The following is a 15,637-nucleotide window of genomic DNA, read 5'->3' on the forward strand; positions in this document are numbered from 1 at the left end:
GATGTTTTATCATGTTTGATTTTCTTTGTGTACACTTTTATTCATTTATTGAGAAATATCATTAATATTTGGACATAGAATAAACATAGGGTTTATTCATTAAGTTATATGGGTTAGTGTTTAAGAGACATGATGCATTGTGATACATGAAAGATAATACTCGATTTTAGAGGACTTATTGTCATGATTCATGTGTTTTGTTTCTTGCTATGGTGAATAATGGAATATATGGATCAAATGGGAGAATGTTGGGATTTTATTTCTCCTGAATCTTCGGTAATAAACCGAAGACGTGATTCGGAATGTGGTCCACATTTATTCCGTCAATTTAGGAACGAGGATTAACGTTCGGTACCACGTTCGCATCACTACCCCATGTTCTGTGCACGCTTGAAGCAGACTCCGTGATGGAGAGAGTCTTTAAAAAGGGGCAGAACACTAAAGGGTAGGGTTCCCTAAGCCTTCAATCTCAAAAAACACCATCTAAGTGGAGGTTGAGAAAGGTTTAGAAGCACCTGACCTTGAAAATTGAAAAACACATTTTTAACCTGTAAGAATGTCAATGGCAGGAGGTACGTTTTTTATTTGTTTTCAATTCCGCTTATGATCTAATTGTTATTTAAGGATTGTTATAACATGTTTAGATTTATTTTTGTCCATCAGTGCATCAGAAGTGTAAGGTATATGGGTTTTATTATTAGTATAATATGAGCTTGGAGCTATCCCACAGTTGATGCTTATGAAGCATCTTCTCAGGTCACAATGTAGTTGTTCTTGCATCAATGAATTCACCACCAAACCTATGGTAGTTCCCAGTCATCCCATCCATTGAAAGTGGATAATTGAGCTATAACCATGCTAGACCTTCTCATTTCACACTAGAAGATTCCCTTTCAAAGATGGTTACTCTCTTCATTTCAAACTTTGGGACTCATGGAACATGGAAGGGATTTCGGGTTCACTGTGATCTTCTTCTTTAAGCAGTTGTTGATTAAGAAATGGAGAAATTGATTAGTAGCATATGGGAATTGGATGTGGAAGAGTTGTTGGTACCATCAGAAAAGGAGGCTTTCACACAATTCCTCAAATTACAGCAACTGCTGCTTCCACATGATTGTTTTAGAATTTTTTTTTTACTGATTTCAATTGTAGGTTTCAATCGAAAGCAAAGTAATGTATGTGATGTTGCATATTTGTGGCCTTTTCAGTAATTTTATTTGGAGATTTTCATTGGATCAATGACCATGTAAGTATGTTTATAGGATCCAAAGTGAGCCTATATTAAACTAGGTTGCCATAAGTGCAGAGAATGCATCACTATTCCCTTTGTCATCCCATAGTCTATGGGCTAGGCCACTCATTTTGGCCTATGGCCCGGCATGGCCTAAAGGAGCGGGCCATGTTGGGCCTAAGAAGATGGTCCGTCATGTTGGTCATGTCAACCCATTTGGTTGTTTCAAATATCATTTTTTACTCTTTTTTTTTCTTTTTCTTTTTTATTACATGTCAAATGCAATTTTTACTTTTTTTGCTCTCTATTTTTTCATATAATTTGGTGAAATATTGAATAAAAAATTACTTTTTTATATTTCATTTCCTTTTATATTCCGTTATTTTAAATGTATTGTTATTTTGATTAAAAAAACCAAATTCAAATATGATTTTTTTACTATTTTTAAAAACAAAAAAATGAAGATTTCTACAAATTTTACAATTACAAATTCCATAAATATAAATATAAAAAATAAAAAGTATAATTATTAGAGATGTTTAAAGTAACAAAAAAAATTATTTAATAAAAAAAATTAAGACTAAATGACTTAAAAAATTCAACAAAGTGAGTGGGCCATGGGCCATAGGCTCCTAACACGACCCATTGGTAGGACACAATTGGTAGGGTTGGCACGACGTGGCATGATACGATTGGCCCATAGGCTTATGGGTCATGTCGAGCCACCTATTTGGTTTGCATAGGCTGACCCAACCCAACACATTTTTTAATTGGGTTGGACCGACTTGGCATAGTTCATTGGACACCTCTTGATAGGAATGAAGGTCTTATTTTGTAACTATTTTTTAATGTTTTGTAAAATAAGAATTTGTTCGAAAACTTAAAATTTTTAATATTTTTAGATATATTTTAAAATAATTTTTATATCTAATACTTTATTTTTAATTGTTTTACATATTTGTATAATTATTTTTTAAAACAATAAAAATAAAAACATTTGTCAGTTTAAAAAAATAGAAAATACTTTTTAATTTTTTTAACATATTTGGTAATTGTTTTTAAAAACAAGATTAAAAAAAAAAAAAAAAAAAAAGGAAAAACCATTTAGAGAACAACATTCACATGTGTTCCCTATTGTTTTTAAAAACCAAAGAAAATTACAAAAGAGAACCGTCGACGATAGAGAAGGTTCTTGTGCTCTGCGAACCCGTGGACGACAGAGAGAAGAGGTTCCTAGTATTCGGAACGTGGAGACGAGACAAAGAGGTGACCCGTCTCTGAGGTACGGGTTTTTTCTATCATGTTTTTTTTTTCTCTTCTTTCATTATTTCTGTCCCATTTTTTCGGCTTCTTCGTGGAGATTTCGTCTGGCTTTGAGGGTTTATTTTATTTTATTTTTATTTTATTTTTTTATTTTTTTATTTTATTTTCTAGGGTTTTCTTCTTATTTTTTTCATTTGATTGTTTGTTTTTTTTTTTTTTTTGTGTGTATTTTTGTTTGCAATGTTAGATGAATCTGATTTTTGAGACTTTGAAAGAAAGTTCCTTTGATTTTTAGGTACGATGTGAGATGGGTTTTTGGTTCTTTGGATGCTATATCTGTGAAATAGATTGCATGTCTTGGTTTGATTGAAAGTATTGTGTTATTTTATTTGGTTAAAATGCTTGATTTTCAGCACCTGAGTTGATTTCAGAAGCTATTTGCTTTGTGGGATTTTTTTTGTTTTTTTTGTTTTTGGTCAATTCTGGGCTTGATCAGTGAATCAAATTTGTAAATTGTTGTTTCAGATGCATTCTTGTGTGAACTCGATGCTTATCAGCTGAGTTGTTCACCCATTGTCTTGGTGTTTTGTGTATTTAGTTTTATTGGTATTGTTATTACGATCTCTCTGTTGGCTAGACTTGGTAATGTTTTGCAGATTGCTGAAAGTTTAGATTGACTGATTGATGAACTTGTAATGCAAGACTGCTTAAGTCTACATTCAGTTTGTTCTTTTTTCAACCCCAACTTTTCAACAAAACTGCCTGGAAACCCCCAATCGAATTTTAGTTTGATGGAGGAAGATAGAGCATTAAAGATAAACTAATCAATGGCTACTTGCATTGTGGGCTGGGTGAAAATTCCAGCACAGTTGAATGGAATCCAATTCTTCTGCCATGAAAATCACAGAATACTTTTGAAGATTTTTTTTTTTTTTTGATAAGTAAGCATAGAATTCAATAAAAAGAGGCAAAATAGCCACAAAGTATACAGGGGGTATACAAGGCTACTAAGGCCTCACAAGCAAAAATAGAATACTTTTGAAGATTTTATTGGGTGGTGCAACACTGTGGACATATATGGAAGCTTTTCATCCCCATTTCTTAGTTTCAGTTGAACCCAGAGTTTAGATGGACCAATAGCTAAAGATCAACTACCTCCATTTCCAGTTGTTGCTGGAATCAAGTCCCAACATGAACCAAGGTTTAATAAACTGGTCATGTTCTTTCAATTTAATGAGGCCCAGTTAGGTATGCAGGTCTTAGGATCAACATCTCCAGTAAGTTAGCAACATCAATATATGAAAAAATGTTGGGTGTGTCTAAGAATGTCGATTTCTATTGAAACCCATGTCAATCTTCTGCAACCAATCCTGCAGGTATTCCAGTTCTTGTTCAAAATTAGGTGAACAAACCAATCTTATATCTGCCCAATACCTCATACCCTCATAGATAAAAGTTGGTCCAATTGCCTTAGTTTCTGGTCAAAATTACAACATCTTGTCCATTAGGCGCTCTCTAATCTGTCATTGTTAATTGTTAAGGCATGGTAAACTTGCTGCTCTGTGCAGTAGTGGGTGGCTCTTTTCACGGTTTAGGCCAATATAGAGGGTCCCCATTGAGGCCTTTCTTTAACAATATTTCATATGGTTTAGTCCATCATCACTCAAAAGCCCCCATCCATATCCGTTACCCAAAAGATTCAACAATGTAATTATTTTACAGTGGGGGAACATCCTATGAGTTAATGTGTAACTGTGTAAGATATCCAATAGAGATGAAACTATAGGATTATTTTACAGTGGGAAAACCCTCATTACATCAGTCACCATATGTAAAAATTATGCAACAGTCCACAAATCCATAAAAAGGAGATCAGTCCTCCATACTGAGGATTAATTGCTATCTTTTATAAACTAGCTTAAGGTGGTATTATTATACATAACAAGTTGTAATTTGCCTTAAATAGCTGCCAGGTGCTTCCATATGTAGCCCTTAGTGTCCCTCTTTAGTTATTCATCCAGCTATATACCTGTACACTCCTATGGATGCTGGTTTACATTAAGGACATATGGATGATTTCTAACCACAAAATGGTAGTAAAGCATAACAGAATAAGCAGGTGCTAGGTGTCCTTCACATATGACAAGTGAGTGTCTTGCTATATTCTATTTGTGCCAGCTATATATTTATCAAGTACCTATGTGGCTGGTCACAGTGAAGACAGCCATTCTCAATCACAGGATAATGCTGACTTAACTGCCTACCCCCAATTCATGGACCAACTATTGATGCAGCAACTTGTCAACAATACAAGGGTTATTGGGACTTTATTGTTTGGTTTGTCCACTCTGTCATGACATATTGACTGCTGCACTTTTCATCCACATCAAGTACAGGCATAAAAAATTGAAGGGAAGATGATGCTGTCTGATTTTCATTGCCATGTGTTGATTTGATTCTGTTTAAAATATTATCAGGACTGGGTAGTATTTTCTCATTGTGAATCCAATGAAGCATATTTTTAAAATTATGGCACTGCTGGTAGCCATTGCTGCCCTTTGGATCGGCCTCCTTCAGACATCAATGATTCCACAGAGCTATGCTTTGTTGGTGAGCTCCTGTTTCTAGTTCTTATTTTGTGTGGTTATTTATTCTTGTTCTTGATTCCCCCCCTCTTATATTTATATTAAGCCCTATATTCCTGCTGCCATTTCACTTGCAGCTACCTATCTATTCCGTTGTGACCCTAGGATGCTATGGCCTGTTAATGGTTGGAGTTGGTCTTATGCAGTTTCCAACTTGTCCTCAAGAAGCACTGTTGTTGCAGCAGGTATGTTACTTTTCACGTCCACTTTACATTGGAATATCCTACTGGTTATCTTCAGAAAAGGGGCTCTCATACATAGATGTCATCACTTTGTAAACTACTTTTATTTGTCACTTCAGTTTTTTCTGTTCATACATTGTCCTTATACAACTTTACTTAAACACCCTGTTTAAAGGTCTTGTCATTTTTCTCAAAAAGTTAATCCTTGTTTGTCATCACGTTACATGTGGTTAGTATTCCTATGCTTTATTTTCCTTGCCGGATTATGAAAAACGGTAAGTTAGTAACAACAACAACAATAATAATTAAATAACAATAACCACAATAACAATACTAGTAATCATAGTAGTAGCAATAATAATAACAATAACAACAGTAATGGTTAATTAAAAAAGAAGTTTTCATTCTTTCCCTACTTTTTAAGAATTAAGTTTATTTGATATCGTTATAATAATAACAATAATAGTAATAACAATAACAACAATAAACCAGTTGAAATCACATCTGGTTGGGAGGTGCGGGGAGGCTTAGATGTGGTCCCAAAGTTGCACTCATTGAGGAGATGGATGACACAATATTAGTCTTTGAAAGGGGAAGTGAGGATTTCTACACTTAGGGGTGCCTTGCTGTTGTTTGATTTTGAGGATTGCTTTTAGGCAAAGAGGGTGCTTTTAAGAGGCTTAAGGAGTTATAGGGACAAGGTTCTACATTTGGATAGGTCGGCTCTAAAGGTTGGGTATTTTTGAAAGGTGCGCATGCTAAGGAAGTGTGGGTGAAACTGGTGGGATTTACTTCTCATTTGTGGAGTCAAAAGGTGTTTAAAAAACCTGGGGATTATTTTGAAGGGTTTGTTATTGTAGATGAAGATATTGGAGGGTTCTCACATCTGCAATGGGCTAGAAGTCCTGGTGAAATCAGACAAGAGAGGTTTCCTGGCTTGCTGTAAGTGGTGGTGGGATTGTCCTGCTATGCCATTCAGATGTGGTGGGAAGTTCCACCTTGGTTTTCGAAAGATGCACTGGCGAGAGCATGAGAAAGGTGTCGTCTCTATCACAGTCGACAGGTGAGGCGTGTTATCTTCTCAGGATAAGAAAAAGGGGGCCAGGAGACAATGCAGTTGTTAACTTTGAAAAAGATCATGTAGGTGGGTAAGTGGAAGGTGGTGGTTTGGGAAGTCTAGTTGTTGGTGGAAGGGACTGTTTGGGCTAGGCTTTCTTTAAAGGAGACCATGGTGGGGTTGGTAGTGAGCTTTAGGGTATGGGCTAACAATTTTTGGTTTAGGCCTAAGTCTTGAGGGGCTCTTTAATTAAAGAGGCCCAGGTGTATAGAGGCTTAATAGAAGGGGCTGATGGTTTAAATCCCAAGATATCTTTAGGTTGGGCTAGGCTTTGCCTGAAGGAGATGGATGCAGGCCTGCTTCAGTTGGCAACGTGGGGTTGAGTGGTTGTGGGCATACAGGGCATGAAATATTACTTAGCTTGAACTTGTAAAGATGAAAGCCCTTGAGGTCTGGCTCAAGTGTTAAAACGTTGGGGAGAGCTTGTGGGAGGTTTTAGGTTCAAATTCCAATGGGGACAAAAATTTACTTATAAATAAATAAACTAATAAAATGTTTCCTTTATACAAAAATTTGAAAGTTGAAGATATGTTTGCAAAAAATTGGACTTGTAACAAAAATATGGTAATTGTGATCAAGAAGATGATGAAAAAGGATTTAAAGAAGTAGCGTGGCTTGCAAAAAACTCTATCCTGAAAAGAAGAGTTAACAGAAGAGGAAAGGAAAAAAGGAAAGCAAATTACATTGAATAAATGGTGAAAGATCATGATCTGGTGTGCATGGATGTAGATTTATTTTTGGAATGGTTTGCCTTTGAATTTAGTTAAAGGTCCTTCATTTCATAAGGTTGTCAATTACATTACTGAAAATGAGAAGAGATTGAAATGACCTTATTTTGAAGTTAAAGTTACTTATTTGGAAAAAGAAGTTGAAAATGTGGATGCAACTCTAAATAAATATAGAATGAAGTACAAAATAAAGCAGATGTACTTTGATGTCTGATGGTTGTATGGAAAAGGACAACTTATCACTAATTATTTTTTCTTAAATAGTCCAATAGTTATCATTTTGCTCGAAATTCATGAATGCTTCCACAATCTTAAAGGATGCTGAACATTTGTTTGAATTATTTATTCAGTGTTGGAAGAACTTGGAGAGGAGCTTTTGTCCTAGTGGTGACCAATAGTGCTTTCACTTATGTGTTAAAATTTTGTTTGGTCCTTTTTTTCTGATCATTGCATAGCTTTGATGCTTAATGACATAGAATGACTTATCCATGCATGAGAATACAATAGAGAAAGCACAAAAAATTATTGTCTATATTTATTGTCATCCTCTAGTGCTTAATATACCAAAATATTTGAGATTGGCACAATCTGGAATGACAAGATTTTTAACTGCTTGCCTCACTTTGAATGACTTTGAAGCCAAAACATTGGACTTGAAGGCTCAAAGCTATGTGTTGCATTGGGTTCTCATATTAAGAATGATGCAATGCTATCCAAGAATCCGTGGGTGATACAAAGTTTTGGCAAGCAAGTAGGTTTTGCTTAAGATTTGTAATCCTGCAAGTAGATCTTTTAAGGCTTCTAGATGAGGTTGCAAAGTTGGCAATGAGATACATTGATGACGTAAAATATAGAGCAAATGGAAAGAATTGGAAAAAAAAAAAAAGGAAATCAATTTTGTAAAGAAGTAAAATATAGAGAAAATTGGAAAAAAAAAATGAATAGGATTTTGATTTTGTAAAAAGTAGATATGAACTAATTTGGGATATTATTGTTACTATAGGCTCCTTCATGCAACGACATATTATCTTAATCCCAATTAAGTATAAAAAGATGTTTTGTTGAACTTTATTGCTTCTCTTGCCTTGGTTTTCCTTTAGTTCTTTGAAGTTTGAACTTTAACATTCAAACTTGATTTAATTTGTTTTACTCTTTAGGTTTTATTAGGATCCAAATTTCAAACCCAATATTGAAGTCAAATTGGGATTATGGAAAATGATTGAAAAGATGTTCCCAACTAATAAAAGGAGACTTAAGTTAAATGCTCAAATGGAGAAGTTTCATAAAGTTGAGGGCATGTATGATATGAGTATGATTCTCACAAGGGATGAGAAATAAACTGGTATATCTTACAAACTAAAGATTTATGATTCATGGATTCCTTGTGCTTTGTTTATAAACTTATAATTTCATATTATTTTGTTGTGTTATGTAGCATGATGGTGGGAAAGTTATGGAAGTACAAGGAACTTCAAACATTAGGCATATGAATGCTAAGCTTTATTTGTACTACCATGGAATGTGAAAGAAATTAGAGTAGTCTTGATCATATGCATTCTAAGAAAAGAAACCATTTAGAGCAACAAATAGTGAATGCATTAGTTTTTGAACTATAATATTAGTGTAGAACTAAGGCAATTTAAGAGACAAGAAAATAGAGACACATGATTCAATTTGCCTCTTAGATTAATTGGGAGACATATGGTTCAATTTGTCTGTCATATATGGAATTCGATAACGAATGGATTATAGTCTTATGGAACAAGAAAACTCATCGCTACTTCAAGATAATTCATGGATAAATGTCCAAGAATGATTATAGTCCGACTCTTATGAAGGTTGTAGCGGACAAAGAAAATGAGGTATATTTTACCATCCACTTTAAGTATCACATACAAACAATATATAAAAATTTATTAAGTTGAATCATTCTTTTTAGTACCAAGGAACTTATAAAGACGAAGGAAAGGAAAGGATTGTTAAAGTTGAAGTAGATGATGATGTTGAAGTAGATGATGATGTTGAAGAACATGACAATGATGGTGTCCTGGGAGATTATTAGGATGACATTGATATACCTTGATTAGTGGAGATGATTCATGAAGTACACGGCTTTTGTTGTTTTTATGCCCACAATCCATGGTCATACGTGTACATAGTTATAGTTGTGTATGCAATTAGTTTTTTTGTTTTGGTGTAGAATTTGTTTGCTTCTATGAAAGTTAGAACTTGAAAATGTTGATATAAAAAATATAAATGAATGATGATTGATACTTTGATTGTTTACTGACATATTTCTCTCTTTTTTGAAGCATCTCTTTGTTTTATGTATATGTTTGTGTGTGTAAATTTTGATATATCAAAAATATAAATGCATGATGTGTGCGTGTGTTTACTATAACTTATGATATGCAATATGATACAATGTGATGAAGGGGAAATATAAAAAAGATATATGATACATCATACATATTATGGGTTGACATATGTACAAATAATCAAAATTTGCAAAAGTTACCCAAGCACCCTTGGTTGAGTCAAGATTTCTCCTTTCTCTTTTCTTCCTTTTATGATGACATAGCCATCCCTATGGGGGTACTTATTCAATATTTTATGCTCACATCCCTGTATGCTGCCTGTTGGCCAAAATGTGTGCCTAAAGTAGTTTTGAGTTTTTTGGGGTCATTTCTTTAATCAAGATTTATTTGTCATAATATCTTCCTCTCGTTCCTTTATAATTAAATTTGGCACTCATTTTGTAGGACATTATTGAGGCCAAGGAATTTCTACAGCGAAAAGGGGTGGATGTGGGTTCAGGTTAACACGATGGTCTGAGTACTGTTTCTGGATGAAAACAAGGGAAATAAGTCAAGTTGAAACTTGTACTCTGCTCGATCTTCCAGTGGAAGTGTGCACCAGAATCACAGCTGTTTGAGTGTTTTCATCTTAGCAAGATCCTGAAAAATAATCCATTTAAGTGAGTTAATTAGTGGCTCTCAATTATATGCTAACATACAAGTACTAGGCTGTATATTTTATCATGAACACCAGAAGAGAATTGGTAATTGTCAACTGTCAAGGTTAGAAATGCAGGTGCTGGGAGTTTTGAAGCAAACCCATCTTAATATCAATTAAAAACCCTTGGGTGGGTGCATTTGATCAAGGTAGATCATTAGCATAGAGGGAATGAAAATGAATTTGTACGTGGTGAAATGGACTTCACTCAATAATGATGGTGTTGTGCTATCAGGTTCCTTCTTGGAGGGAGAAGGAAAGGAAAGCATTCCAATTGAGGAGAAAGTTATACCTTTTTTTCCCTTTTCTTTTTTAATCTTTTATTTTTGAATTTATGGGCTCCAACCTCGTCTGTAAGAAGCAGGAACTTGCAGGTAGATCTTCTTCAAAGCAGTTATTTTGATCTCATGAATTCTGCACATAGTTTCAGCAAGGAGCTGCACTTTCACTTCAGTTTATTTGATCTCATGAAAAAAAATTGTATGATTTTATTCCTATCATTAACTTTGTATTTTTTTTAAAAAAAAGATTTTTTAATAGTGATAATTTATTAATTTGTCTGCCTAAATAAAATTTTTAATTCCATTTATTTTAATGCTTGTTTTTTTTTTCTATTTTTTTTAATTAGGAGGAAAGATAATTCGATATGAAAATATAGTGATCTATAAATTTGCTTTCACATATTTATAAACTTGATCCAAATAAATTTCAAACTTTAGTATAGTCTTTAAATCAATAACATGGTTATATATAAATATAATTTTATATTTAATACACCTGAAAATTTGTTTGATTATTTAATATTTTTTTAGTTAATAAATCAATTCTTAATTTATTTAAGCACCCAGGTGTTCTTGGAGGTGAGGTATATTTCTATAACCAGGAAGGATTTATTAATTAATTAAAAAAAATAAAAAAGGAAAAAGGAAAAGAAATGAAAAATGTTTTCCAATGCCAGGATTTGGACCCGGATTCCAGTTCAATAGGAGTGCTACACTGGATTTTGTTTGTAAAGCTTACACTAGCTTCAATTTAAAGTAATATCTCAAGTGCCCTGGGCTCCATCATGCCAACAAATGAAATTGATCGAACTTTTAGGCTATATTTGGTGACTGGAAATCACTAAGGAAAGGAAAAATAAATCGTGATTTAAAAAAAATATTAAGAAAAATGATTTTCTCATATTTGATTTTATTATAAAATAAAAAAAAGAAAATCAAATATAATTAAATTTAATGAAAATTTTATACATTTATAGATTATTTAATTTTTACATAAAAGAAAAAATAAATGAAATAAGTTTGAAATAGCATATAAAAATATTGATTTTGAATCAATTTTTCATTTTTCTTCTATTTTTCCTCGTTATTTTACTTTTCTTATATTTTTCTTCAAACTTTATGAAAATCAAACATAAACTTAAACTTAACGACAACCTCAAAAATTCTTAATTTAAGTTTATTTTTTTGCTACATTTTGAAATTAATCAATATTTCGAGTAAATCCCTTTTCATAATTGTGTCCCGTTTGGTTTGTTGGAAAGGACTTATATTCCTTCGAAAATCCAAACTAGGTTTTGGAATTAAGATTCAATTATTTTTATTCTTATTCATTTATAACGATGTTTTTTCAATTGAATTTAATATGATTTAAAATATTGAAGGTTTTTTTTTCATTTTTCATCTTCCGTTGTTAAAAGTGTATTTTATCTATTTATTACATTAAACAATTATTATTATTCAATCTCAATTTGATGAATTAGTTTTCTAAATCTCTAATTTTTGTAAGATTCTTGTTCAAAAGTTTATTTTTAAGAATCTTCTCTATTTACTTATTTGTTTAACTTAAATTTCTCCAAAACTTATTCCTTTTATTTATTATAATATTTTTTCTATTATTATTATTATAATATTTTATTATCTTTATTATATTAACTTTCTAAAAGTTTTAGAATCACAAATATCCTAAGCATTTCACACATAAAACACAACTAATTCTAACTTTTTATCCATTATTATTTTTATTATTATAAAAATATATATTTCTTATCTTTCTCTCTCTCCCTTTACAATACATTTATTTGTAATATATTTTTATTAACTTAAAATAGTTATTTTTTTATAATTTTATTTAATTTTATCGAACATATATTTTAAATTAATGAAAATAAAATTAATTTATAAAATTTAGAGTCCCTTTTTCTATAAACCCACTTTTTCTTATTTTATCTAATAATTATTAATATTTTATTTTATTTTAAAAATTAGAAATGTATCCAAACCAACACTAAAATTTAAAATGTTTTTCATAATATACTCAATATGAAAAAATTCAAACCAAGGAAGGATTTGAACTTCTACTTTTAAAGTAGAAAGAAGTAAAAATAAGAGTAATTACTTTGAAACTATGTTTTAAAAATATTTTTATTAAAAATAAATATATTTTTAATAATTTTTAAAAATTTTAATAATTTTTAAAATTTTAATATCAAAATAGAAAGCATTTTTCAAAATAATTTCAACTCATAAATATCAAAATAGAAAGCATTTTTCAAAAACAAATAAAAAATCTCGTAAAAATAGTAAAAGGCAACGTGTTTTCCGAAAGATTCCTGGAGTGATTCCATCCGATAAGAAATGAATATTTCTGATTTAGAAAGCAATACTCTGTGCCATGTGCCACCTCAAGAATCACTTCTTCTTGGTGTTCAAGTCAAGGAATTGGCATTCTTTTGATTTCCATCAACGGATGTTACTTCCTTTTTACTCTCTTGTAACTGCCTCTCTTTCTCTCTCTCTCTCTCTCTTTCTCTCTCTCTCCACCCCTACATATAGTCAGGTCTTCATTGACTTCACCAGCTCCTCCATAGATCAAAGCAATTTTGAATTTGAAACAAAACCACAAAAGTGAGTTTCTCCAGATGGGTTTCTTGTTTGGCCCTGTTTCTGGTTCTTCAGTTTTTAGTCTTTCCATGGTTTTTACAAGAAAAGGGTGATTTTCTTATGTGGACAGTAGTTGTATTTGGATTGTAAGGAACAAAAAGGCAGAAGATTTTTCATATGGGTTTTTGTCTGGTTCTTCAGTTTTTACTCTTTCCCTAATTTTTTGAAGGAAAGGGTTATTTTCTTATGTGTGCAGTAGCTGTATTTGGATTCTGAGCAGCAAAAAGCAGAAGATTTTTCAAATGGGTTTTTCATATTTTTGAGTCCGGCATCTGGGTCTATGCTGGTTTTGGATTTTGATGCAAGAGAAGAGAGAGAGAGAGAGAGAGAGAGAGAGAAGTGGGTTGATTTTCAACTTTTACATATAGGTTTCATTGGTGCTTTCTTCTTAGATGATGCTGTTTATTTGATTCAAATGTTCTCCTCTTTCTCAAATTTTCTTTGAAATTTGTGGTTTTCCAATGTGGGTAATAGTTGTTTTGAAATTTTGCAGTGTACCCAAGGGCGAAGAAGGTTAGGGAACAAGAACAAGATAGCCATATCTCTCTGCAAAATGAAAGTCCCTCCATGCCCATGGTGCTGTTGGAGGTTCTTGAGTCACTTTCTTCACATAATTCCCATCCCCATGGTACATTTTCCCCCATTACTCAGACCTATTGCCAGTCTTAGCTTGAATCTATTTCATTTTCAATTCTACATTGATATTTTGTGGACCCTTTTAAGTCAGTGGCTCCATATGTTATCTGCAGTGAAGGAGAAGAGAAGTAATGGCCCACCATCAGCTGCCAAAATCCCAAAGAGCTGTGTCAAAAACTTAGCAGCTGTGAGGTCCCCACCAATTCCTGTGTCATCCAAAGGTTTAATCTGCACTCTTGAAATGATTCTTGATACTGCCCTCATCAATATTTGTATAGAGAAGTTTGCCAAACACCTCCATTTTCAGGGATAGGGAAGAATGACAAGCATACTGGAGAGGATGAGAAACAGAGTGGCAGAGCTTGTTCAGTGCCACGCCCTCGAGCTGTTTTATCTAGTCCTGGTAATCAGAACATTTCAAATTCATAAAGACACTATTTCTTTTACAAAACATCGTAGATCAATTTTCAAAATCTGTTTTCTAAAACTGTTTTTAAAAAACACTTACCAAACAGAGTCTTTTGTGAATGCTATTGCTAGCACTTCCTTTTGCTTACCAGCAACATAAAATACTGAAGCTGCTAAGACTTAATATTCATCCATGCTTTCAGACAACGATGGGATGATTGGAAATCAGAACAAGCTGATCAGCAATCGTTCAATTCCAAAAGAACAGAGTTTGAAACAGAACCGCCATGTCCAAATTAAGGAGATTCCAATCCATGGCAAAGCAGGAAGTCCTCCAAGCATGAGAAAAAGGGAGGCTCCAAATACTAATAGCAGACTCAAGCAAAGAAACTCTAGTGAGCCACCACATCTGGGACAGAAACCATGTCCTAGAAAAGTAGAAAGCTCCATTAGAGTCTGAAGCAGATGAAACTTCCTTTGGATTGCTCTTCATATGCTGATTCAGTGGCTTTATTATTTGAAAAGGCCTAACAGGTTGATTTTCTTGTGAATGTGTGTCATGTTGTGGGGGGTTGTAGAAAAATTCATGTCAATGAAATTATATTGCCATTCTTCTTTTGTTGTAAACACCTCAAAGGACTTTCTATATAGCACTTAACCTTAATTTTTGTGACTTTATTCTCAATGTTAATGGTGAAGCCAAGCATTGTAGAGGTTGATTGTAGTATCCCAATAATACATACGATGATAGAATTTTCATCATGGTCAAAGCATGCATGCCAATTTTGAATTGAGTGATTTGCTAAATTTTTCAGTCAAATAATTTGGATTAAAAGGACATTAAATTTGGGATTATATATGGACAACTTGTAGTTTTGTGTGGCTATTTATGATGAATTAAATTCAATTGATGTATTAGAAATTGAAGGTAAGGGATTTAACTGTGCAAAATTAAGATTTGAGATTTAATTATGATTTGTGGGATACTTGCGTTCGTCTAGCATGGTCCTTTTTTTTCATGCAGTTAGAAGCTTGACAAAACCATTGAGACACTCCTTGGTGTAGGTGCGTTTGTTGTTTACTCAAAGAAGGCTAATCGAATATGAGTATTGTTGGTCGTGCACCAACATGGTTAAATTGAGATTTGTGTTATAAATAGTGAAAATTGGGACAATTTTGTATTCCTATGATGACTACAATTATGAAATTAATATTGAAAATATTGATTGGGCATGTGATAGAATAATATTGTGGAAGGAATTTAGTAAACAACAATATGGTGTAACTTGGGTTTGAAAAAGATGGTAAAATCGTTGAATTAAAGTGAGGATTATGATATATGCATGGAGATTAAATTATGAGGATTTGATTTTGTCGGGTAACGTCGAAGGAAGTACATAAATGATGGGAATTGTAGATTAAGTATAGAAAAAGTACCAAGCCTTGAATAAGCAATTAAAGAATTTATTT

At 32.8% G+C, this 15,637-nt stretch overlaps 2 protein-coding genes across 4 annotated transcripts; both read left to right on the top strand.

The window, feature by feature from the left end:
- The first annotated feature begins 2,369 nt into the window (after positions 1 to 2,369).
- On the top strand, positions 2,370 to 10,281 carry LOC100232877 (dolichol-phosphate mannose synthase subunit 3). Its single transcript, XM_002272870.5, has 4 exons — positions 2,370 to 2,513; positions 4,972 to 5,104; positions 5,217 to 5,324; positions 9,929 to 10,281. The coding sequence occupies exons 2-4, from the start codon at positions 5,003 to 5,005 to the stop codon at positions 9,986 to 9,988; spliced, it is 270 nt and encodes an 89-aa protein (XP_002272906.1). The 5' UTR covers positions 2,370 to 2,513; positions 4,972 to 5,002; the 3' UTR covers positions 9,989 to 10,281.
- Positions 10,282 to 12,845: 2,564 nt separating this feature from the next.
- Positions 12,846 to 14,937, top strand: LOC100246394 (uncharacterized). Of its 3 annotated transcripts, none has more exons than XM_059737984.1 (5): positions 12,846 to 12,953; positions 13,617 to 13,751; positions 13,873 to 13,980; positions 14,067 to 14,162; positions 14,371 to 14,937. In XM_059737984.1, the coding sequence occupies exons 2-5, from the start codon at positions 13,691 to 13,693 to the stop codon at positions 14,625 to 14,627; spliced, it is 522 nt and encodes a 173-aa protein (XP_059593967.1). In that variant the 5' UTR covers positions 12,846 to 12,953; positions 13,617 to 13,690; the 3' UTR covers positions 14,628 to 14,937. The 3 variants fall into 3 exon arrangements, with proteins under 3 accessions (XP_059593967.1, XP_002272833.1, XP_010652411.1); XM_002272797.4 differs by having other exon boundaries at positions 12,942 to 13,087; XM_010654109.3 differs by lacking the exon at positions 12,846 to 12,953 and adding an exon at positions 13,094 to 13,491.
- The last annotated feature ends 700 nt before the right edge of the window (positions 14,938 to 15,637 follow it).

This window comes from Vitis vinifera, chromosome 7 (genome assembly GCF_030704535.1).
Source record: "Vitis vinifera cultivar Pinot Noir 40024 chromosome 7, ASM3070453v1".
In the NCBI taxonomy this organism is placed as follows: Eukaryota; Viridiplantae; Streptophyta; class Magnoliopsida; order Vitales; family Vitaceae; genus Vitis; species Vitis vinifera.